General features: G+C 45.8%; 1 protein-coding gene and 2 long non-coding RNA genes across 5 annotated transcripts in view; 2 read left to right on the top strand and 1 right to left on the bottom strand.

Annotated features, from left to right (window-relative positions):
- Window positions 1-460: 460 nt before the first annotated feature.
- On the top strand, window positions 461-8,212 carry LOC129463568 (uncharacterized). Its single transcript, XR_008651230.2, has 2 exons — window positions 461-589; window positions 7,817-8,212. It is a non-coding gene; the product is annotated as an uncharacterized lncRNA (long non-coding RNA).
- Window positions 8,213-20,315: 12,103 nt separating this feature from the next.
- LOC129476711 (uncharacterized) lies at window positions 20,316-23,700 on the top strand. The gene is made up of 3 exons (XR_008655065.2): window positions 20,316-20,491; window positions 22,266-22,375; window positions 23,591-23,700. It is a non-coding gene; the product is annotated as an uncharacterized lncRNA (long non-coding RNA).
- CCR6 (C-C motif chemokine receptor 6) overlaps window positions 22,371-26,224 on the bottom strand; it is a 28,269-nt gene continuing 24,415 nt past the window's right edge. For 2 of the 3 annotated variants that reach the window (XM_055269582.2, XM_055269587.2), the window contains exons 2-3: window positions 25,366-25,471; window positions 22,371-25,269 (exon numbers count right to left, since the gene is read on the bottom strand). In XM_055269582.2, coding sequence (XP_055125557.2) covers window positions 24,154-25,269; window positions 25,366-25,374 — 1,125 coding nt within the window. In that variant the 5' untranslated portion in view covers window positions 25,375-25,471 and the 3' untranslated portion in view covers window positions 22,371-24,153. Of the gene's footprint in view, window positions 25,472-26,224 lie in introns of all 3 variants that reach the window. The other variant, XM_063623758.1, reaches the window with a different exon arrangement.

Genomic DNA, 26,224 nt, shown 5'->3' with positions numbered 1-26,224 from the left:
ATAATAATTAAACATCCCAAACCTGCGATTCTAACACAGGAGCTCACTGTCACTGGAATCCATCCATCCACAAAGGACACTGGAGAGAGTCAGACTGCTCCTCCCCATTGACAAAAACTATGTGTTTAATATCAAGACTTCAATATCCAGCGTGTAGTAAGAGCTCGTTTCTCTGAGCATACATTCTTGACGAAATATAAACTGTCTTTGGATGTCAAATTATTTACTAGAAAAAACATTTTTACGAAGGGAAAATATTGTATGTGAGTTTAAAGAGGAGACAGGATTCAAATTTTCATCATTTCACAAAATGCGTCTCCATCTGAATTGTCGTGTGATTTTTGTGACAGAGAAAAGAATGAGGAGAAAGCGAGAGTCCATGTTCCTGTTAAGCCCTGGCCGTCCTTCTCATCCGGGGCTCCCCTGAGCCTGCTTGTGCTGTGTGTCACTCGGATAGTTCCGCAAGCGACTCGCATGCAATAGGCAGTAAACACCGACGTTGTGAATGAATGAAGAAACTACCACAAAGAGGAAACGAGGCACTTTTGTCCCTGCGTGTCATTCTAACTGTGGGACTGTGGGTTCTGAGGTGTGTGAGGGGTTGTGTGTGTGTCCTGAGGTGTGTGAGGGTTGTGTGTGTGTCCTGAGGTGTGTGAGGGTTGTGTGTGTGTGTCCTGAGGTGTGTGAGGGTTTTGTGTGTGTCCTGAGGTGTGTGAGGGTTGTGTGTGTGTCCTGAGGTATGTGAGGTGTGTGTGTGTCCTGAGGTGTGTGAGGTGTTGTGTGTGTCCTGAGGAGGTGTGTGAGGTGTTGTGTGTGTGTCCTGTGGTGTGTGAGGTGTTGTGTGCATGTCCTGAGGTGTGTGAGGGTTGTGTTAGTTTCTGTGCTCCTCTCAGGTGCAGCACTGGCTGGTCTCAAACTTCTGGACTCAAGCGATCCACCTGCCTCAGCCTCTTAAAGTGCTGGGATTACACACTCTTTAAGCATGTTCTCTGTACAATATTTTGTAAAAATTGAGAATAAGAAAAGACATTGTCCCTTTAAACAAGGTGGTAAGGCAACATGTAAAAACTACTCAATCCACGTTAGTGAGTGCTTCCATTAATTACATTCTAAAGTTTTTTTGTTTAGAATGAAGTGGGGGAGTACATTATGCTCTTCAAGATAACGAGCAGAGAAAAATGTCCAATGATTGCCAGCCATCCCGATAATGCATTTACTCTATGTTGTGTTATTTTGTTTTTGCAGTAGGACCCAAGTGATTAGAAAGGATATCACATAGTCAGTGATCAGCTGACTGAGTACGGACAGGGAAAGAAGCTAACTTAGACCTAAAGGGACCTGGGGTCAGGAGACATTTCTAGATGAGCCCCTCCGCCGGATAACATCAACCCATGACTTCCAATACCAATGCTGAAGAGGCCACAGAGGAGAGAGAATCCTGAGAAGGTTTTTAATATCTGAAAGTTACTGTATTTCAAGAAGTGGAAAGTTTCTTGATATGTGTATGAAGGCCAAGATTGAGATAGTGATACTGAGCTTAGGATGATACCACACTGAGGCTGGGAGCTTTATTTCTTGTAAATCTTTCTGTAGGTATACCTCTGTGGATTCCTGCCACTTCTAAACCATAGTTACAAGGCCAATAAATACATAGAACAACGTTCCTACCGCTCGTGGGCACCATGCTCTTCCTAATAGCTCTATCGGAACCTTTTATTGCTCATGACCTTGTGTCCATATCATGCTATCTGATTATTCATCATTTTTCCTGGATATGCTTGATATGAAATGTGGATACAGCTATGTTTGAAGAAACATGTTATAGGAAAAGAAACTCTGACCTCAGAATCTGAGGATTTGTATAATTTGGCCTTTACACAAAAGAATTATGTAATTTTGGGCAAGTCCCTTAATACAGTATTTGAACTTAATTTTATTGCCCCTTCTAGGTCTAAACTCTCAGCTGTGAGTACTAATTTGCGGCGTGATGGTGAGGTGAAATGACAGAGGCTCATGGCATGTCATTGCAGAATATCCACTAGACTTTCACAAGTCACCAGTCACGGATTTCGGGATCTGACTGCTTGTCATCTTGGGAGACGTCAGGATCTGCTTGTCTTCATGGGGAGACGTCAGGATCTGACTGCTTGTCGTCACGGGAGACATCAGGATCCGACTGCTCGTCAACACGGGAGACGTCAGGATCTGACTGCTTTTCTTCATGGGAGACTTCAGGTACAGCTTAACAATTAGCTAAGGGGTTCATCTTACAGATACCTCTAATTACTGCTTTAGCTAAAAGCCCTCATGAAAGACACAGGTTTACTGCGTCATATGAACCTGTGGTAAATATTCTGTGACCTGATACTTATCCAGTCAGAGCTCTGTTAGACAGAACTAAATAGTTGCCAGAAAAATGAAAACTAATACTCATAATATTAGCCTTGAAATACTACAAAATCATGAGACTTTTGAGTCATCAGTGAAGGTGAAAGCTCAATGCAACATGTTTCTATTCTGTTACTTGTTATTTTCCAATTCATTAACTGTAAACTAATCAACAACCTCCAGTGCCTAGCACTGTGCAGCCCATTGCAAGGCTTAAAGATGAGTATGAGACGTGGTCCCGGGTGCCTGAGAAGTCGGGGCATAGTGAGAGAGAGGAAGAGACTGTACTAACACAATTAGCCCCTAGATATTAATAGCATGGTGCTGAGCAGAGTATTTCACACAAGAGGGGACACCTTTCCAGGTCTTGAGCTGAGGCAGCTTTCTGTAGGATCAGAGACAGAGAAGGGATATTTCCAAAGGAAGGTGGTCAACCAAAGCCCAGGAGGAAGCAGTGGTGCCTCCTCACCTGTGTTTCTGCACCTGTGCTTCCTCCCCTGCACCTCCTCACCTGTGCCCCCTCACCTGTGCCCCCTCACCTGCGCCTCCTCACCTGCGCCTCCTCCCCTGCGCCTCCTCACCTGCGCCCCCTCACCTGTGCTTCCTCACCTGTGGGGAGCTGTGCAAACACTGGCCCAATGGGAGAGGAGCTGTTCTTCAGGACATAAACCTGGAGGTATAGTATGGCTCAGATGATGATCCTTTCAAAATTCACACACTCAACCTGGACTTAACATAGTCATCAACAGAATGGTTTTAAGTTTACCATGATGAAATCTGTAGATTATAAAAGATGATTCTGGCAGAAGCATATACATAAATTGGAAGAGGAAGAGAAAGAAGTCAAGCCCAGTTAGGAAACCATTTAGTAACCCAGTCATGAGGGAAAAAGGTCTAAGCTACCAAGTTTACATATTTAGTGCATAAAATGTGTGATAGGCAGGATAATGGCCCCCAGGGATGTCCACATCCTAATCCCTGGAACTTGGAAATACGTCATGTACAAAAAGGACTGTGGGGTGATGAAGTCAAGGATCTCGAGATGGAGAAGTTATCCTGGATGATCTGGGCAGGCTCAATATCATCACTATGGTCTTTACATGAAGGAGGCCAGAGGCTCAGAGTCAGAGAGATGATGTGACAATGAAAGGAGGGCAGTCGGGTGCAGTGGCTCACACCTGTAATCCCAATAGTTTGGCAGGCTGAGGTGGGTAGATCACTTGAGGCCAGGAGTTCAAGACCAGTCTGGCCAACATGGTGAAACTGCATCTCTATTAAAAATACAAAAATTAGCCAGGTGTGGCGATGCACACCTGTAGTCCCAGCTACTTGGGAGGCTGGAGTGGGGGGGATCACTTGAGACTGGGAGGCAGAGGCTACTGTGAGCTGAGATAGTGCCACTGCATTCCAGCCTGGGCAGATGAGTGAGACTTTGTCTCAAGAAAGAAAAGAAAGAAAGAAAGAAAGAAAGAAGAAAGAAAGAAAGAAAGAAAGAAAGAAAGAAAGAAAGAAAGAAAGAAAGAAAGAAAGAGAAAGAAAGAAAGAAAGAGAGAGAAAGACAGAAAAGAGAAGAAAGAAAGAAAAGAAAGAAAGAAAGAAAGAAAGAAAGAAAGAAGAAAGAAAGAAAGAAAGAAAGAAAGAAAGAAAGAAAGAAAGAAAGAAAGAAAGAAAAAGAAAAGAAAGAAAAGAAAAGAAAGAAAAGAAAAGAAAAGAAAAGAAATGAAGGAAGGAAGAGAAAGAGGAAGGAAAGGAAGACGGGTGCAGAGAGGTTTGAAGAGGCTCCACTCCTGCCTGAAGAGAGGAAGGGACCAGGAGCCGAAGAGCTGTCAGCCCCAGAAACGGCAAGAAAGCAGAGCCCACTTCCAGCCTCTGGAATGAACGAGCCTGCCAAGGTCTGGGCTGTAGCTCCATGAGACTCAGCCAGGATTCTGACACACAGAACTACGAGAACACGTGATTGTTGTTTTAAACCGCTAAGTTTCGGTAATTTGTGACAGCAGAAAGTCTTTTCAAATGTACATTTCTAGGCCTTACCCACATAAATTCTGATTCAATAGTTTTGGGCTGAGAATGTGAATTTGTAACAAGTGCCCCAAGTTACTCTGACCAGGTGCCAAGAATGACACTTTAGGAAAACATGGCTGCCGGTGAGCAACAGAAATATGAAGAAAGAGCCACCACTACTAACTCTACACGGACAGAAATGGTTCTGGAGATCGATGAGGCTCTGATGACGAAGGGGCACCTGGGTCAGGATGGGTCTCACGTTTCCAGCCAGAGAGGAAGGAGGAGGCTGAGTGGCTGCACAGAAGAGAGGCCCGCAGAGGGGAGAGTCTCCTCTCGGACGCACCGGGTCTGCGGCATGGCTGACCAGGTGCCCTAATGTAGGAAGCATCCGAAACTGTGGGTTCGAAGCTAAGCTATGAGTGGGGTACTGAAGATATAGAATAAGAGTTTGCTGCACAAGTTTGATAGTCGAGGGGAAGAGGTTAGATCGGGTTATTGGAGTTACGAGGAGAGAGGGACAGGGCAAGGATCTGCCCACAGGGAACCATAGATCAGGAGGAGGAGAGAGGAGGGCTGGCCAACAAAACAGCAGATTCGAATTGGGGCCATGCAGGCACCCAGGGCACCAGGCATTGCAGGAGAGTATTGTCCATAGCACTGGATGCAGCTGAGGATTCTAGGAATCAAGGAGAAAAAAGACATGAACCAGGGGAACCTGGTCAAAGCAATAAATATCCACAGGGTTTAGTTTCTTCATCTATAAAGTGAGAGATTTCAGTTAATTTCTGAGACCTCATTTAGTTCCAAAAAGCTGTGATTCTATGATTTAATAGATCATTTGTGGTTAAGGATGACCACTGAGGAAAAAACGCTGAAAATAATATTAGTCATTGTGCCTTAAAATATAATCTCCTCAATAAGAACAATTTCATAAATCAGATCATAAGATTCTTCAAATGTACTGGAGAATGGCTAGTTTACTGTAGCCAAGATGTTGTATTTTAGGGCATAATTTAAAATGCTCCCTTGACTCCCCCACCCCATGGAAGATCTCAGGTTGAGGGGCCCCGCTGGCCCCGCATGAGGTCCTCTGTGAGCACCAGCTCCTCTTCTCCTCTCCTTCACTCTGTCATGGTGAAGCTCTCTATTGTGGGAGCTGGGCATATTAGGGGCAGGCCCGGCTCCCCCAGATGTCACCTCTCTGCCATCTGAGTATCCAGTCAGAGTCTCCTTCTCCCTAAGCCTCCCAAACTGTGGGGACTTACATGTGAGTGTCATTTCAGTTTTTGTATGACTATAGATATGTGAAAATGAATATTTGATTGATAAAATCTGATTGTCTTTAAAAATTGTCCGGACCTCCAAGCCCTGGGGCTCCTCCTAACCCCTGTGGGAACCCACCACTTAACCATGCAAGGGCCTGACTCATCGAGCATCACAGCTTGGGGAAGAAACGCCAGCCACGAGCCAGAGAAACAAAAATGAGGGCCTCTCCCCAAAATGCAGGATCCAAGGGCCTCAAGCTGGAGGGAAATCAGGCAGCACCTCATGGAATCCAGGCTCACAGAAAGTCAGTCTCAATTAGAATTTAAAACATCCCTCTTCATGCCACAACCCTTCAGGCCACTGACAAGGTGACAGGACCACACTTTGTACAGGATACAAACATATTCCCCATGGGTGGACAAAGTGACCTCATAGCCCGTCTACACCAATGAGCTGCACCTGTGCCCTGTGTAGCTGGATACAATTTTCTATTGTCGGAGAATCTACTTTAAGTTGTTCTTCAGCAAATTCTTCCAAAGTACTGTTTTCTTTCCTCAATTCCTGGCCTAGCAAGTGTAGAAAGAAAACAAAAGGAATGTAAAATATTCTTGGTTGACTTTACTCTTAATTATTTAAAAGCAAACAGAAAAAAATAAAATCGAACACATGCAAAAAATTCTTCTAGAGCCTTTCACACAATTCCAGTTCCTGAAATCTTTCCTAAAGCAAAGCCAATTAAATGAACAAAGACATGGCTGAATGAATATGCATTGTACTGTGCTTATGGTACTAAATTTTTAATGTTCTAAATATTTCAAATAACAATAATAAGTTATTTAAGATTACAGATTAAATGGAGGGGAAAAAGTCACAATGCAAATTACGTATGCAGTAGCACCCAATTTGCTTCTTTATATAAAATACTAGGAGGAAATTTACTAAAATTTTAGCAAGAAGCTATCTCTAGGTAGTGGGATTACAAATGGTTATTATTTTTTCTACGTCACTTTACACTTTCCTATATTGTCTATAACAGAATACATTACCTTGATAACAAGAAAATAATTATAAGTTTTAAAATTGAGTTATAGAATGGTGAGTTTAAACATGAGAAAGAACTGCTGTGGTGGAATCCCCAGCCCATGAGATCAGGAGCATAAGCTCATGTGTGGCCTTGCCATGTGATGAATTATGTTCCTGGGCGAGCACACTCTCTGGGAATGGGAAGCTATGAGTTATCTGCAATGTCAGACATCATTGCTGTGTTAGTCCATTCTTGCATTTCTGTAAAGAACTACCTCAAACTGGGTAATTTATAAAGAAAAGAGGCTTAATTGGCTCACAGTTCCACAGGATGCACAGGAAGCATGGCGGCGGGAAGGCCTCAGGAAACTTACAGTTATGGTGGAAAGTGAAGGGGAAGCAGGCACATCTTACATGGCCAGAGCAGAAGGACGAGAGAGAAGGAGGTGGGGCCACACACTTTCAATCAATTAGATCTCCTGAGAACTCACTATCATGAGAAGGGGGAGGGGCCACACACTTTCTTTTTTTTTTTTATGAGATGGAGTCTCGCTCTGTCATCAGGCTGGAGTGCAGTGGCGCGATCTCGGCTCACTGCAAGCTCTGCCTCCCGGGTTCACGCCATTCTTCTGCCTCAGCCTCCTGAGTAGTTGGGACTACAGGTGCCCGCCACTGCACCTGGCTAGTTTTTTATATTTTTAGAGTGACTGGGTTTCACCGTGTTAGCCAGGATGGTCTCGATCTCCTGACCTCGTGATCCACCTGCCTCGGCCTCCCAAAGTGCTGGGATTACAGGCGTGAGCCACCACGCCTGGCACACACTTTCAAATAATTAGATCTCATGATAACTCACTGTCACAAGAAGGGGGAGGGGCTACACACTTTCAAACAATTAGATCTCCTTTTGGGATCTTCTATGGCCATTCTGTGTGCCTCATTTCGCTTCTCACATCTATGAAATGGGACTTTTCTTGTCCCTTGGGAGGCTGAGGATCACGCGAGTGGCGCCCACCACCGGGGATGTTTCTCACGTGTCCAGCCCCACCTCATCAAAGGAGCATCCACAGCACTGCACATCGATGGTGTTTCTTCTGCAAGGAGATGAGATAACAAGGGTCTTATTCTTCTCCAGGTTATTGTCTCTGAATAAGGAAATGACTCAGAAGGGAAGTGTGGACAGACGGTGAATGGCGAGTCTCAGGACCACGACTGTTTTGCTGCCAGTAGCAAGTTCCGGTTTCTTTTCTCCCGTGACTCAATTGTTGTGATGAGGAAGGGGCACCGTCATGTCTGAGAGTCATGCAAATCAGCACCGTCAGAATTCTGGCAGATCCAGGAAGGACAGCCGGGAGCTTCAGTTTCCACGGGAGTGATGAATTTCTTCTCCATGCAGAGGCAATGCTATCAGCTGGGAAACTCCGTTAGTTGTTTCTCTTTCCAAAATCTACTGGGTGACAGCTAGAGAAAGCTTGTCCTCTGTCTTCTCATAATCATTTCTGCCAGTAATAAAATCAACACTTTCGGTTTATTTAAAGGTCAGCACAATAAAAGGACTCTGCATTTTCCTGTGGGCATGGCTGGGGACTGTGAAATGCATTTTGTGACTCTCAGGGGCTTCCAGAACATTCCACTAAGTGCTTGTGGGGTCCTCAAGTAATAGCCATCTTCATAATGCCTCTTTAGCGTGTGTGGTAAAAGACACATAAAATGTATCATTCTCATCATCTTTAAGTGCAATTCAGTGGCATTAAGTACATTCACACTGCTGTGCAACCACCACCACCAGCGACCTCCAGAACTCTCCTTGGCTGGTAAAACTGAAACTGTGCCCCATTATATAGCAACCCCCCACTTCTGTTTCCCCGGCCCCTGACAACAACCACTCTACTTTCTCTCGCTATGGATTTGACCACTCTATGTTCCTCGTATGACTGGAAACCTACAGGATTTTCCTTTTATGGCTAGATTATTCTACTTAGCATAATATCCTCAAGGCTCACCCATGTGCCAGAATTTCCTTTTTGTTGAAGGATGAATAATATTCCACTGCTTGCATACACCACATTTTGCTTCTCCACTCATCCATGGGTTACATTCACCTTTTGATTGTTATAAATAGTGCTGTTGTGAACACAGGTGTACAAACATCTCTTGGAGACCTAGTTGAGTTCTTTTGCTTATATACCCAGGAGTGGAATTTCTGAATCATATGACAATTCAATGTTCGATGTTTTGAGGAACTGCCATATTGTTTCCACAGCAGCTGCACTTTTTGCATTCCCACCAACAGCACACAGGGGTTCCAGTTTCTTCACATCCTCACCAACACTTGTTCTTCTCCAGCTTGTTTGTTTGTTTGTTTTTATGGTAGCCATCCTAATGGGTGTGAAGTGGAAAAATGCTTCTTTGAAAATCAGGAAATGCTTAGTATCTTCAGAAACTAAGAAGAAATCTCTGTAGCTGGACCCCAGACACTACAACCAGGCCAACAATAAGTGTATGATGTGGCCACACCACACTCTAGTCCATGAGCTCACAGGCCATTTCCATTTTTAAGTCTTCTTTGTCACTGAAATCTCAGGTTAGAGGACAAGTGTATCCAGGAATTCTGTCAGCATGACCGTGATCAGTGGCAGAGCGTCCTCGTGACAGCTCCATATGCCATTGGATCATCTCCTCTCATGCCCCCAAGCTCTGCAATTAGAACAGGATCCTGAACCTCCCATTCCATCACACAGCTAAAGAGCAGCAGAGATAAGACTCAAACTAAAGGCCTACAGTCTTCGAGTCCAGGAAATGGCAGCATCTCCGCTCGTCTCATACTCCACATTTTGGTTTACGGTTCACTGGACTGGAAGCTTGTAGCCCCTTAGTTTGGTCTTATCTCTGCTGCTCTTTAGCTGTGTGGTCTTGGGCACATCACCACATGATGTCTACTTTTTTGTCCGAAAAAAATGAAGATAATTGCACCTTCTTCAAGGGACTGTGGAGACGGCTGAACAAACACACAAAAGTACCACTCAAAACCACCCAGGGGAATTCAGCTGCTTGCAGGCCAGACCCTGCCTGACATGCAGAGGAGTGATCAACGTTTCCCTCGGTGTAACTTAGAAGGCCACATTCTCCTCTCCACAAATGGTGCAAGATTTTTCAATAAAAGGGGGACCCTTAAAAAATATTGTGTGGTTTGTGGTGAGAAGTCAAAAGTACAGTGAAAACAGAAGAGCGAAATATCTTCTCTTTGTCTTCCTTGAGTAGGACCCTTTCTCCTTCCTTCCTCTCGGCATTGCAGCAATGCTGCTGTTACACAGAAAGCCCAGCCCTCTTGTTTTCTTCTTTCTCTGCAGGTAATGCTCCCTTACTCCTTCACTCTCTGACATTTCAAAACCCAGTTCAGTTAATGACCTTCCTTTACAAGAATGTGACAGGCACTCCTATATGGCCCTGGCTGTTTTATCTTCGCTTCCTCATAATCAGCCTGCTGTGATTTGAATGTCCCCTCCAAAACTCAAGGTGAAACTTAATTGTCATTCTAACAGTGCAGGAGGTGAGGCCTTTAAGAAGTGATTAGGTCATTGGGCCCCACCCACATGAATGAAGGGGTTAGTTACAGCAAGAATGGGTTGTTATAAACCAAGCCTGGCCCCTTGCGCTTTCTCTTTCACAAACACTTGCTTGCCCTTCTACTCTTCCATTGTGAGATGACATAGTAAGAAGGCCCTCACAAGATGCAGCTGCCAATCCTGGACTTCCCAGCCTCCAGAACCATGAGCTAAATCAACCTCTATTCTTTATAAATTACCCTGTCTGTGGCATTCAGTTGCAGCAAGAGATAACTGACTTATACACTGACACACTTTTCCATAAATCAGACACGTGGTTCGAGAGTGTAGACAGTCTACACTCACACACCCAGTGTATGCCTGGTTCCATAAGCCAGCACAGCCAAAATGCAAAGAGCCCCAATGTAGTTGTATAATAAGTAGTTCTTGTTGACAAAACCTGTGAGGTAAGCAAGGAAGGTATCAATATCCTAATTTATAGATCAGAAAACTGATACTCCAAGAAGCTCAGGAGCTTGGCCAAGCCCACACGGCCACTAAACGACAAAACTGAGATGCAGTCCTAGATCTCCTGGAACTGCTCCAGTGCTCTTACATTCTGGTCTCCTCTTGTCTTAGTTCCTTTGGGCTGCTCTAACACAACACTGTAGACTGAGTAATTTATAAATAACAGAAATGCATTGATTGCAGCTCTGGAGCCTGGGAAGTCCAAGATAAGGTGCCAGCAGATCCAGTGTCTGGTGAGGGCTGCTCTCAGTTTCAAAAATGGCACCATGTTGCTGTGCCCTCACATGGTGGAAAAGGCCAGGGAACTTCCTTGAGCCTTTTCTATAAGAGGACTAGCCCCATTCATGAGAGCCCCATCCTCAGGACCTAATCACCTCCCAAAAGCCCTACCTCTTAATACCACCACAGGTTGTTTTATTATTATTTTTTGAGACAGAGTCTTGTTCTGTTGCCCAGGCTGGAGTGCAATGGCGTGATCTTGGAATCTCGGCTCACTGCAACCTCCATCTCTGGGATTCTCATACCTCAGCCTCCCAAGTAGCTGGGATTACAGGTATGTACCATCATGCCTGGCTAATTTTTGTATTTTTAGTTGAGATGGAGTTTTCACTATGTTGCCCAGATTGGTCTCAAACTCCTGGCCTCAAGTGATCCACCCACCTTGGCCTCCTGAAGTGCTGGGATTAGAGGCATGGGCCACCATGCCCAACCCTACCACCACAAGTTTAAACATGAATTTTGTGGGGAACACTAACCTTCAGACTGTAGCCCCCATTTTTCTCCTCCTTGTCACTTTTGTCTTTGGGCTTATTTTTGCTCACTTATATTTTGATTTTCTTTATATCCAGAGGTGTACTGGCAAAACTGACTCTCTGTGGAAAAAGAAAAGCAGCAGCAGTTTTGACTTGTAGCATTTTCCAATTTCCTGTGTATATATACTCCCAGCATGGCTGATAATAAGCTACCAACAGTTTTAACAACTGGCTGTCCAAATTCCTGAATATTTCACAGCTGACTCTCCAGAACATCACTGCCCATGCCCCCTTGTCTGCTGTGCCATCAGTCCCCAAGAACTGTGTGTCTGCCACTCTTGACCTGCTGTCACCCATGCAGAATAGAAGACTGGGGCAGAACTGAAATCTATTAAAGCCATCCAAAGAAGAATTTCCTGCATGCCCCAATAGAAAAACATGTACAAGTGTTGGCAAGGAGAACAGATGCTGAGCTTGGGCTTGGGAAGGTGCTGGAAGCCTGTGGTCCTGGCCAGCGTTTGACCCTGGCAGCACGCTTGCTTGCTGTCAACTCAAATGCATCACCTGCACCTGGTAGAAACTTTCAGAAACATCTTACCATGAAGTCTCTTCTTAAAGGCCACCACACGGTCACCAAATCCAGGCGCCCAGAAGAAACTCAGTGAAATGCTTCACAGCATGATCATTTAGTAACTGGAGGATGACAAAGACAAGGCCTTTGATTTCCAAAGAACTAAAACAAGGCAAGAGGCTGAGGTAGATGGTGCATGAAGCCAGACATCCTTGAATTAAAATTCCAGGTTCTCCATGTGTCTCTTGTAACTTACACCCTCCAGCAAGTCACATAACCACCTTGTTTCCGTGTCTATAAAAAGAAGGTCATACTAATCTGTACCCAATAAGGTTCTTGGAAACATTGAATTGCTAAAGCAGCCTCCTTCAATGTGAGTTCATGCCAACACTTGTCCTTGGAGATGCCCCACAGGAAAGTTCCATGATGAAGTATGTTTGGGAAACACTGAATTCTGTACCCTCAATCGATCAGACTCTGTCTTTTTGTAATGAGTGAATAAAACAGCAATGCATCTACAGATATGGGAAATTAAGATTATTTTTGGAGAATATTTTAAATGAAAAGAAAACTTATATATGTAAGAGTTAGCAACCAAAAAGTGCTACAGGATTTCTCTTTTATAGATTTTATTCCAAAAGTATACAATAACATGAAACAGTTGTTTTGTTGTATTTAACATTCCAATAAAGGATAGCAGCATTAATATTGGACCCAAACTACTTCCTGTTTCCTAAGTTAAGCCAACTGAGTCCAACATGGTAGGAACTGTAGGAATTGGGGAAGAGGCTGAGTCTCCTCCATGGCTCATTGGCAGATGATAACCAGTTTCCACCCTGCCCACCCTGGCTTTCTTGCCTATACCCCATCTTCATCTTAAACACACATGGGAGAAGTACTATCATTAATGCCCATTTTACAGATAAGAAAACTGGGAATGTGAGGGTTGGAATAACTCAGACAAACTCACACGACCATCAAGGGACAAGACTAGGACTCAAATGCCAGATGTAGGCTCTAGGGGATGGCTCTGCCGTGTCTCCTATCTGCTGGTGAAACCTAGAGACTGCATTTTCCAGCAGCCACCTGCTTCCAAAAGTCATGCAAGGACAAAAAAACTGAGTTTGCCAAGGAACTGAGTTGGGCCAAAACCACCAACTTTGTGTGTGTCAACCTCCTCCCTGGGATGTGGCTGCCAGTTCAGGCTGTGGCCACTTGGAGCACATGAAGGAATCCTCTCTGTCAGCCCAGCTCAGCCCATGGAAAGGAGAACAAAATGCTCCCCACATCTTCATTCAAAAGGGACAGTTTGCTTAATGTGCCACTTTGAGTCAACAAGGGAATTGAGTTTTCCTTCTGTGACATTTTTGCTATCATTTTCACTTTACATCTCTGGCAGTTTCTGGAGACAAGGGTGGGATGGAAATCAGCCCCAGAGAGTTTCCCTTTGCTCTTAGATGCCAAGGCAGCCCTTCCAGGCAAGAGGCATCTCTGTCTACAGAGGGAGAAGAGGGAGGAGGAGGAAGCAGGTGAGAGGGAAGGAGAGAAGGCATTAGACCCAGACATGCACTCTCTATTAGACCAAGAACACCTGCTTTGCCGTCACAGACGTAGCAGCTAGGGTGGGGAGCAAGCTCCCGAGCTGGTGGCTGTGTATTGACCACTCAAATACTGTTCATTTCACAACCCTTTAACTGGTTGCCCAAGGCCTAAATTCAGCTGATGGACAGATTTTGATTGGCTCACAAATAATTTTAATATGTTCACATTATATTTAGTGAACATATTAAAATTATATTATATCACCTACTTTCAAGTGAGGCTCTGCATTTTTAAAAGGCTAGATTTTCAGCTTTTCTTGAACACCAGAAGATTTGCAAGCCCTGGGCCCTCACTCCCCTCTGCATTGGCTGGGCCGAGGAGCTGGCGCCCAGAGGTGGGGTGTGCTCACCCTTCTCCCATTCAGGTCCCTGCAGGCATGTATGTGTGTGGACCACACCTCACTGGGTTTCAAACATAATTTTGTGTCCCTTCCTTGGGAAGTGTGATGCTTAATCTCATATGTGAACCTGGCTGGGCCATGGTGCCTGATGGTCAGACGCAAGTCTAGACGCTGCTGCTGGGGTACGCTGAGGCTGTGATGAGCGCCTGTTCTCAGCTGACTCTGAGTAGAGCAGGTGACCCTCCACAATGTGTGCGGGCCTCATCCAATCCCTTGGCTTTAAGAGCAAAAACCGCGGGTTCCTGGAGAAGGAATCCCGCCTCCGTTCTGTAATGTACAAACTGCGCTTGAGTTTCCCACCTGCCAGCCTGCCTTATGGGTCTCAGACTCGCCCGCCTCAAGCTTGGGCACCAATGCCTTTAAATAAATCCCTTAATCTACATGCACCGCTTGTGATTCCGCCTTCCTGGAGAGCCGCGGCTGACAGTCAGGAATGTGCTGTGCTCCCGAGTTCCCCAGAGGCAGCGATTTCGGGGATGGCTGGCGGTGCAGATTTTCAGAAGTTTTCCTTTTACCCCTTCATTTCCATTTTCACCACCTCCAGCTTCTCTCACCCTCGTGTGCTTTGTGCCACTTACTTTCAATCTTCCTCTCCTCCCTCACAGTGCCCCTCATTACACAGCAAGGCGACCCCCAGACTGCCCTACTAGATCCTGCTGTGCTCCGCGGCCCCCAGAGCTGTGGCATGGGCTCCGTTCTACACCAAACCAAACAGTTCTCACGCAACACCACACCAGTCGTATATTTGCATAGTGCTATTAAAAAATGAAAATTCACCAGATTTCCTATTGACCTCTGGACAGGGCCCAGAAACTCAAATTGCTCTATTAGCTATATATTTATATGATACTTTCTCCATTCAGCAAGATAAAAACAGCCAACTCTTCCCACAAACCTAGCCCCACTTAACACATGCATGAAGCAGAATCACCAATTCTGAGTGAAGTGCCTTTGCCATTTAAAACACATTAAAGATCTATTTGATAGTAGTGATTATTTTTAACTTTTTGAAGTACAGACAAAAGAAGCCCCCTTTAAACCTGAGCAGGCACTTGGGCCGGAACACACTGGAGGTTCCAGAGCAGGAAACGTGTTCCTGAAACACTGCTCCTCTGCGCTGGGGGCAGCGCAGTGCGCAGAAGAAGCTGCGCGGAGGGTTTTGGTTTCTGATGCGCACAGGAGCGGCTAGGAAAATTCCTCCGGGAAAGGAAACACTCTCGTCTTTAATGACTCCTTCTTCTCATATTTACTAAAACTCTGAAGCCCTCATACATCTGTTTTCAAAAGGCTCCAATCCAGTTCCCATAATAAGGAGTCCACGGTGCCTGGGGCACACGTGTGATTGCATTATTTTACCTACCACAGGCTGAAAGCAGCTAGAGCTTTTATTGTATTACAAAACATTTTGTGTTTCAAAACATTTTGAACACCAGAATCCTACAATTTTAAGAGCTTGCTGTCTAGAAAAATGCATTAGTTGTTTCTTTTGCCAATATGAAGATTACAAATAAAAACCTGCTTTAAAAAAAAAAGAAAGAAAGGAAACAAAGAATTAAAATGTAGGCAATGTACTGGAAACCGGTGACTTCATCATCGAATTGCTTGGTACGTAAGGAGTGAGTGGGGTGGGGGAACTGATGAAAACAGCTTCATTAGCAGACGGGGTAGAGGACACCCACCACCCTTCATGGGTGGCAGAGGGGTGGGGCTGGAAGATGACACAGACTGATCTGGAGCCACCACAGGCGCAACATTCATTCATATCCAGACGGCAGATGGAGTGGCCCCACTGGGCACTGGTGGTGGATAGGTGGGCGCCCTCCCGTCAGCCTGGCCCACCCTCACTGAGACCCTGTGGGGCCCCAGCTGCCCTCTGAACCATGACAACTGTAACAGCCAGCAGGAGCCTCGGGGTAGTCGTGATTGGCAGCAGGCTGGCCCAGCATCCCTTCTTTAGTTGCAAAATATTGACATGGTCTGAAAATCTCCAGGTGACAGTCAAGGAAGCCAAACCTGCCATTTAAAAGACAAGATCTCTGTAATACCCAAAAAGAGGGTTACACATTTGCTTCTCCGAGAAATATGGCATCAAAACAGACTCAGATAATAGCACATGTTCCTTTGACCCACCTCGCACTCAGCTTATTATTTATTCCACAATGCAACCTCAGGACATCTCACCCACCCCTGTGCTCATCTTACCGAGACAAGCCTGGAACAGTGATGTTGGTGCTGTAGGTTGGACTGAAGAGTTTATGCAGAAGAAAACATCTGAATGACAATTATATGCCTGATGGACGTTTCTCGAACTAGGGACTCAGAGTTGAAAAGCTATTCCCTGCCAAAGAACTCACTTTAGGGGCCTCTTATCATGCAATCAAAAATTAAGGTGATGCATTTGTAACTGCTCTAGGTGGTATTTATTTACAAAGCACAATAGAATCAGAAGTGCAGCCCAAACCAAGAAGTCAAGGATGGTTGGATGGACATGGCCCTTGAAGTGGTACTAAGAGCCTTTTCTTTACCTGCATAATAACTGGATGTAGGTCTTGAGTGCATGACTCTGCATGACACAATGCATCCCTAACTCTGCTTCACCTCCATGGGGGACACAGGCTGTGGAAGGTAAGATGCACAGGACAAATCCATGAACAGGCAGATAGGCAAGTGTATGTGAAGCAAGGAGGCCAAGAAGAGGGTGCAGTATCGGCAGGAGAGTCCACATTTACAACCTTGCAGGGTGAACCCACCTGATCCATGCCGAGGAGCCAGAGATGAGTGCCAGGCAGAGGTGGCTGTCCCAGGGCAGGGAAGACATGACCTAGGGAAGAAGGGGCACAGCCATGGGGCCAGATTTGCAGCAGGAAGGGAAGGAGATGGAGGAGAGGGGCAATGAGGACTGCACGGGGTCAGGCCTGGCAGCATCCTTGAGGAAGATCTAGAGTTGAAATGCCCATGCTGGTGCCATCGGCCTGTGTGCCATCCTGAAGCCCAGGGGTGATAGGGTGGCCTGGGGAGAGCATGCAGGGAGAGGAGAAAGAGAAACCCAGCTTGGCATCAGGAGCACCACTGCATGTCAGGGTCAAATAAGGTTGGAGGGGCCAAAGTGAGGCAGAGATGGAGCTGCCCACCTAAGAGGGAGGAGAGCAAAGGCCCTGGAGAGGGGCTCATGCTACATGCAGGAGGCAGCTGAGAGGCGTCTGCTGCATTGGCTGCATAGGGCACAGGGCAGCCTTCTTGAAGACAGCTTAGTGGGATGGGGGCAGGGGCCAAACTTCAGGGGCTCCAGAGTGAATGGGAGCATTGGAAATAGGCAGAAGACCAGGTGGAGAGAGGGCAGAATATGGAAGTGGGGTTCGGGGTTTGCGTCCATCTCACTTTCCTTTTTACTATTAGATGCGAACAATCTTCCACTTGACCCAAGGCAGGCCCAGGGCAGGGGAGTGGGTGTGCGGCACCGCTACTGGGAGTGGAGTTTAGGACAATCAACAGGCACCACAGGTGCATCCAAGCCCAGGCCAGGTCCACCTTTGCTGGGGAGGGTGGCTTCCACCTTTGAAACTGGTGACAAAGGGTCAGGGGAGAGCCAACGCCCTGGGCCCTGGAACTGGCCACAAAAGACGGCAGAGCCCCTGCAACACCACATCTCCTGAGCAAAGCTTCCACCAAGACTGATGGGCACACATGAGTGGGGAGGAAGGAGGGTGGGTGGAAGGACCCCAGCCAGAGCCATGGAGAGTCAGGCCTGGGGACAGCTCAGAACGACGGCCCATGCTTCGGATGAGTAAATCATGGAACAACATTCAATGTAGGTTGATCAAACCCAACAGAAGTTCATTTCTTGCTCACACAGGAGCACCAGGCACATGGAGGGTCAGTGTATTCAGGTTCTGCTGTTTCCAGCAGCTGCTTCCAAGGTCTCCTGTGCCTGCTCCCTCCGGCCATCAAGAGAAAGCAAGTGGTTTTGTGTGCCAGACCTGGAAACGATGCGTTTCACCTGTGTTCAGGCATCTCCAGCCAGACCTCAGTCCCATGCCCCACAGAGTCACCAGGGGCTGCGCAAGGTGGCTCAGCTGTTGGCCCAGGAGGCAAGGGTGGTGGGCAGCTGCCCACACCTCAGAATAGATGCTCTGTAGCTGGTTAGAGTGAGCGGCGAGCAGAGCAAACAGCTGATGGGAGAGATCTCAGGGCATGAGCACTCCCCTGGTTGCACCCTCAGCCCCGCCGCCAGCCACGTTGTCTCTATCACGTTCCCTGGAGAAAAGTAAGTGAGGAGGCCCAGAAGGCTGAAGGGCAGGGCCAGGGGGCTGGTTCTCAGAGGGCACCCCTGGCCACGGCCTCTCATGCATCCGTGTGAGATGGTGTCAAATCAGATCTACAGAGGACTAGAGAGAGAGGGGTCCTGAGAAGGCTTTTCCTAAGGCGAGGCTGCCTCCAGGCATAACCACCTCTCCTGCCCCACCTGGACACCTGAGGACCCAAAGGCAGCAAGGACAACTGTGAAAGCCAGCTCGCCCAGGGTCACACACCCTCCTCTGCCATCCTAGTGCACAATCAGAGGAAAACAGAGTCCGATGTGCCAGGATTCACAAAACTGGAAAAGGGAGGTTGCCTGGAATGTTTATTTAGCTTTCTCCTTAATTTTGGACTTGTATAATGAATTCTTGGTGAGTAGAGATTATATCATTTTACGTATCTTCTTTTTATTAACTTAATATCCTAAAAGTCATTCTACATTATCTGCCATAAAAATATATAGATGCTGTATTTCCTGATTTATACATACATTTATTCTGCTATGTATATATTCACATAGCAAAAAAATAAAAAGGAAAGCGCCAATCTACTATTGTGAATGTTAAAAGCAACAAGGAAAAAAATGAACAGCAGCAATAGTGCAGTGATATTTTTCTGAAGATTTTACTCCATGGGTGCAAAAAGATAGTATAAGATTCCATTAATTTCACATACTTGTTATCCAAAATAAACTGTAGAGTTTCCCCACTAAGACATACATGTGACATTTGTCCTTTGAAATGTTGCAGAATTAGGGCAACAGCCGGGAAGGTGAGCGTCTCCAGGAGCAGGTGCAGGCGCCAGGAGGCGGCTCACGCACCAGAGGGCAGCAGTGCCCTGTCCAGGGCAGAGGCACCCCTGGCCGGCTCAGGAGCTCGGCCCCTGCTGAAGCCAGGACTTTAGGAATCACATTTGCTCCCCACTGGTGTGAAGGGAAATGCTAGCTCATCTGTTTACATCCTAGGTTCAGAAAGGGGACCCCAAAATGTTATGTGACATCCAAGAATCCAGTTCATCTTTCAATGTTAGGCAGAAAAATGAAACCTTATTCAAATGTCAACACTAATTCTAAATACCGTATTCTGAACATTTAGATGGACCGGCCGTGGGCACTGTGGTAATTATTAGTGGGCTACAGGAGAAGAGGCCCCTGTGTACAGGGCGCATCCCTGGTGGCCCCAGCCTTGCTGCACAGGGCCAGCCGTGTCTCCTGAGTGGCCTTGGCCTAGTGGGCTGCCTCGGCTACCGCTCATCTCCAGCTGGGGAGATGCCGACCCTGCCCTCTGGTTAAAGAGAGGAGTCCGGCTGCCTCCCCTCCATGCAAGTGGTTTTCTCGGTGTCTCTCCCCCTTCTTACCTGGTGTGTTTGTGATTACTGCGTGCACATGGACACACGGCCACCCGCTGAAGAGCGTCCCAGGCTTTCTTTCACCTGGCTGTAACCGTGTGACTAAGTGAAGGCTCCCACCTTGGGAGCAGAAAGGATTTCCACAGCTTTCCAGTTGTGTCTTTAAGGCCACCTGCTTCCTCCATCCTGCTTCTTGTTGTCTAGAATGGAAATGGGCTGGAAGGAGGTACAGCAGCTCCCTTGGGCTGAGGACAGCCTCGAGGTGAGGAGAACAGCACTCTGCCCATCATCCCCGACTGTCCACCCGGACTCTCAATGAAGAGAGGAATCAGCCAAGAAGTAGAAAATAAATCGTTCCTGCCTTAGCTCTTATATGGATTTACCTAAATAAGGCATCAGGAATATCACACTATTGGCAAATGCAATGCAAGGAAGAAGATTGCAGCTGTGCATACTGAGTCATAAGTGTGAAATCAGGTCACAGCAAACCACCCTGAGCTCTGCAAACACACCAGAGCGAGAGGCCTTCGTCCGAATGCTGCTGCCTCTTTATTCTGTGAGATCACAAAGACTGAGTGTGTCAGGTTCTCTGCAAACATGCCAGAGCGAGGGTGGCCTTCATCCGTATGCTGCAACCTCTTTATTCCATGAAATCCCTGAGCACAAAGACCATGAACACGTCAGGTTCTCCACAGAGCAGCCAGCAGAATGTAGAAGGCGTCAGGGCAGCTGTGCTCTGTGAAGCTGCAATGACTCAAATCGTCTAATGGTAAATGTAAAATGCCACCTTCTGTGTCCTACAGGAGAATGTGGCCCAAGAATGAGATTAAGACAACAGAGAGCCCCGCTGAAGTCATAAGCCTTGAATGCTCTGTTTATACAAATAGGGGGCAGAATAGGGCCTGGCCGCCCCTGGGCTATCACAGCTGCTTTCTGCTGCCACAGCTGAGATCACCATCCTGAGGTCCACAGCTGAGAGGCGGATGTCTCTGCTTTGAATATGGAGGCCGCTCAGACTTGGGGAAATTCCCCACTTCCCTGTCAGAGAACTGGGAAGGGAGAAGATGCCACACCTCAGGGCAGGGATCAGGGCAGGAGGTGAACCACTGGTAACAGATACTGGAACTTGCACCATGGGTGGGTGCTGGAGCTCAAGGCTGTGCCCGGGTGGGTGCTGGAGCTCAAGGCTGTGTGGGTTAGATAGGCAGGCGTTGTCTCACCGGGGACCACAAGCCTTCTCTGTCATCTCTCTGTGAGATCTGCACCTGAAAAGCCGAAATGGGAATGAATGTTTGGAACATAACTTATTGGAAAGGAGGAAACTGTGTGCAAAGAAATTCTCACGTTTCAGGTTAACTTTAATAGGAAAATACGCGCTACCTTCAGGGAAATAGATGTTAAGGGCTGAATGGTGTCCCCTTAAATTCATATGTCAAAGTCCCAACCCTCAGTATCTCAGAAAGTGGTGATATTTAGAGACAGGGATTTTAAACCGGTGATTAAGTTAAAAGGGCCTTTTCGGTGGGCTGTAATACAATCTGACTAGTGTCCTTATAAGAAGTTTCAGCTCACAGAGGAAAAGCCATTTGAGGCCTCAGGAGAAACCAACCCTGCCAACACCTTAACCAGCCTCTAAAAATGTGAGAAATAAATGTGTTGTTTAAGCCACTCAGTCTGTGGTATTTTGTTAGGGCAGCCCCAGCAAACTAATGTTCTAGCATACTATAGCATGTATACTGCATTCATTGAGACCACATTCTCTGTACACATATCTCCAGAATGCCTGTAATTTGCATACATTACCACAAGTCTTAAAAGGATTTCAAAATATTGTGTTTTTCTGGCCTCATTTAAAATCCAGTCTGTCTGTCCTTAGAAGCAAATCATGTACAGTTTGCAAGGTAATACTTAAGTACCTAAGTGTTGAGATTTACATACAGTAAGATCTCACGTATCCAGAAATAATTGAATACTTGGAGGTTCTAACACATTGCCCCTATTAATAGGCAATTCTGACAAGCGCAGATAGCTGATTTCCCCACCAAACATATAGAATAATGTTTGCAATGAGTGGAGAGAAGGACTAAGAGCAGACACAGTTAAGGTTCAGGAAGAGACGGCCAGAGCCTGAGAGCAAAAAGATGTGGGGAGAATCAATGGGAACCACTGAAGAACAGCCCCTTCTATCTTAATGTCTCCTGAGAGCGTCAGGTTACCATGGCACCTGTTCTGATGCCCAAGACAGCACGAAAAATGATGTAACCTAATGTACTATATTTAAGAAGAAATAAAGTATGTGGTATATTTTGGAAACATTTTTATACATCTTAGCTAAAATGTTTAAAAGGTTATTGCTGAAATAAGTCAGCTTCATTTATCTGAACATTTAAATTATGCAGAGAAGCTCATCTCCCAGCTTTGGCAGATAAGCAAGATGTTTCTGTGCCAGTTTTCAAGCATGAATCATCTTCATAGATCACATCAGCGCATTGATCACACTGAAAGGAGTGTCTGGGTAATCACTCCTTTGCTTTGATTTCTAGAGTCAAACGCTAACAGATTAGAAGGGCATGAGAAAGCCTGAATACCACCCTCTCCAAACAGTGGGCCCCTCGATCTGAACCTTGAAGCTGAAATACGATTCCTACTTCATGTACAGAACACATTTTTTATTTTGCAAAGCCAAAGCCATGCTTTAAAAATACAGACCTTAAATCTTAAGACATTATTTTGCATTTTAAAGAGAGATATAGTTAAAGCTACAAGAACAATATCAAGTTTCAAATAACACCACTGTCAGGTTTAAACATGTCGGTATTTTTGTAATTCATGACCGTTCTTTCCTTTTTTTTTTTTTGAGACGGAGTCTCGCTCTGTCACCCAGGCTGGAGGGCAATTGCACGATCCTGGTTCACTGCAACCTCTGCCTCCTGGGTTCAAGCGATTCTCCTGCCTCAGCCTCCCAAGCAGCTGGGATTACAGGCACCCGCCACCAGGCCTGGCAAATTTTTGTATTTTTAGTAGAGAGGGGTTTCGCCATGTTGGCCAGGCTGGTCTTGAACTCCTGACCTCAAGTGATCTGCCCATCTTAGCTTTCCAAAATGCTGGGATTACAGGCATGAGCCACCGTGCCTAGCCCATGACAGTACATTCCTAACACGTGTTTGTATTTTTGTAACACAAGTTGATATTTTTCTAATGTTCATGTATTTACATAGCCCTTTAAAAACATGAGTTCCATGAACTTTCTACGCCATTGAAGAGAGTTGTTAAAATCTGATTCCATCACAAATTTCAGACCCCTTTAAAATCATTATAAGAAGCCAGCATAATTCCAGCTGTCCCCTAGCTAATCTGCAGCTCCTCATAACAAAAGTCTTCAGCCACACATTGCTCCTCAACCACATGAAAGAAATGGAACAAAATTTCTTTCTACATTGTCTCAGTAAAGTTGCTTTCTTTAGAAACAAAGTATTCTATTTATTTAAAAAGTTAAAAACATCTAACATTTTAAACTGTACAATAAACCCCAACTTCATTACGATTCACCAATCAAATCTGTCTTGGGTCCATTTTATTCACTGGAACTCCGCTAGGCACTCAGAGCACAGCTGGGAGCAAGATCATTCTAGCCGCTGTCTTCGTAGCACTCTCAGCCTAATGGACGTTTAGAGAAGAGTCACTCACGACAGAGAACAGCTCCCAGGGAAATCAAAGCAAACTGACACTTTCCTAACGGCCCAACCTGAGCTGCTTTATCCAATTGGTGACAACTGTCACCAACACCTGTTCTGCCATTGTCCCCTTCTTCCCGAAGCACTTCCAGGTTGTGAACACTTGAGCTTGTCTTTCCGCCTCCCTTTTACAGGGTCAGGCTTGTTGACTGTATCAAAGGGAAATGAGAGAAAACACCAGCCGGCCAATCCTGCTGCTTATAACCAGCAACAGTAAACATTCTGAGAGATAAAAACGTTTAAACATTTGCCTAAAATGAGTGATGTGTGGGCTTCCGTTTGTTTTTTTCTGTTTTAGTTTTTCAAACCACTGCCATCATTTTGTGCTGTAACCAAAAGACACTGTGATCTGTGACCGCTTCATGAATATTTCTGAAAATGTTTACATTTGTCAACAATTCACTTTAATTCAGCATTTCCCAAAGGCTGTTCTGTGAAACGCCAGGCGGATATATACCCTAGAGCTACAAAACATTCCTTGCCAAGTGTGCTGGAAAATGCTGCCTATCAGAGACCACCCCACCCTGAAGAGATCGCACAGCCCATGGGCACGCTAAGTCCCGCAGGAGAGGCGCTTGCTTGAGTTTGCTTAATTCCCACATTTGCCATATGCATATGCATACTTGGCCATAGACTTTTTTTTGCATGACATCCATGAGTATGTTTCACACATGCCTTAGGGAGACTCAGCTTTCTATCACATAGTGAAGGACGACGCATTGTCATTATCTGCAGTCTCACTGGTCTGCCGAGAAATGTTTTCTGAGTACCTCCCGGCACAGGAGAAGCCCGAGGACTTGTACTTCCTTCTCACACACCACAGGTCCTTCAAGATCTTCAGAAAGTAGTTTCTGAACTTCTGCCCAATAAAAGCATAGAGCACAGGGTTCAGGCAGCAGTGCAGGAAAGCCAGGACTTCTGTGACAGTTTTCGTATAGCCAATTAGCTTTTCGCTCTGGCAGGATCGGTTCATTTTACCCAAATTTGCAGCCATCACAAGCAGGACCATGTTATGAGGAATCTGACAAGCCAGAAACACAAGCACCACGGCTATGATTACACGGATGGCTTTGTGCCTTTTAGAATTCTGAGCTTGCACCAAGGTTTTGACAATGAACATGTAACAAAATATCATGAACAGCAAAGGGATAAAGAAACCAAAGAGTAGCTCAAGCCCCAACATCAGCAGCTTCCACCTGATGGGCTCGGAGACAGTCTGGTACTTGGGTTCACAGACGTCGCTGCCTTGGATGTTGTATTTCTGGTTGAAGACAAAAGTGGAGCTGGAGATGATGACTGACAGCCCCCACACAACAAGGCAGATGATTTTGCTGCGCGGTAGTGTTCTGGATCGGAGCCGGAATGACTTAGTCGCCTGTACGATGGCAATGTACCGGTCCATGCTAATGCAAGTCAGAAGCAGCATCCCGCAGTTAAAGTTGATGGCATAGATGCCTTTTAGCAACTTGCACGTGGCATTGCTGAAAACCCATGCACCGGTGGCATGACTCACTGCCCAGAATGGGAGAGTAAGAACAAACAGGATGTCTGCAATGGCCATGTTCAAGAGATAGACGTCTGTCATAGACCTGGCCTTCTTATAAAAAGCAAAGGTGATCACCACCAGAATATTCCCCAGGAGGCCAAAGACACAGATCAAGGAGTAGGCAATCGGTACAAATAGCCTGGAGAACTGCCTGACCTCCTGCAAAGAGCACACTAACATTTCAGAATCAACTGAGTAATACGAAGTATTGACTGACACAAAATAATCTTCACTGGAGTCGAAAACATCGCTGAAATTCATTGATTCCTGGAAAGGAAACAAAGATAGAGTTAGCTGCAGTACAATGTTCAAGTAGCCACAGTGAACCCAAATTATACTCCTTGCCAAAAATAAAAATCTTACCCCGCTCATTGTGGGCAGAAAAAATGCAGGCTGGTTGTAGAAAAAGGAGTGTATGGTTCAGCGCCTTCAGCTCCCAGGCAGCGGTAGCAGGAAAGTGGAAGTGACTCTAAGAAGGAAAGAAGGCAGAATGCACTACAGTTAACACAGGTATTCCTGGAGAGCCAGACAGTTAAGTTACCAGCATTCCATCTCGTGTGAACAGAGTGCACAGCACACTACTTTACATACAAATATTTATTGAGAATAGACATCAGCAACCACTTTCTGTAAAGGGCCAGATAGTAAATATTTTAGGCTTTGCAGGCCATATGGTCTCTGTCACAGCTCCTCAAATCTGCCTTTGGAGCTTGAAAGCATCTACAATTACATAACTGAACAGGCTTCGCCCGGCTCGGTTGGCTAGAGGCTATAATTTGCCAACCCTTGATCTATAGTTTAAATAAGGTGCTCTCAGAAATCCACAAGTTTTGATCTGCACAAAAATCTTTACCCAAAATTTAAAAACATTCAACAAGATTTTACTGAACAAAATCTATAGAAGTGTGAATGTGCATAGAAAATGTATAATTCATAGTCCTGGGCTTTAAATCGTTCGCAATATATGTCAGTGATGTTCACCCCTGTGGGCATGTGAGAATCTCCAGTAGAATTTAAAGTTTGACTATGAGTGCCATTCTCAAGACACACTGAACAAGCTGCTCCAGCCTGGGAAGGCGCTGGAGAGGAATGCACCTGCTTCTCCACAGCCGCAGACCTTTCCAGTAGACATTCCAGGTCACAAGCATGAATCTGCTGTGGCAGAGGCATCCTAATCATCAGAAATCTAAGTGCCAGAGGAAAGGTGGAGGCTGGCACAGTT

Source organism: Symphalangus syndactylus, chromosome 2 (genome assembly GCF_028878055.3).
Source record: "Symphalangus syndactylus isolate Jambi chromosome 2, NHGRI_mSymSyn1-v2.1_pri, whole genome shotgun sequence".
In the NCBI taxonomy this organism is placed as follows: Eukaryota; Metazoa; Chordata; class Mammalia; order Primates; family Hylobatidae; genus Symphalangus; species Symphalangus syndactylus.
This window is presented reverse-complemented; position numbering and strand designations above follow the sequence as displayed.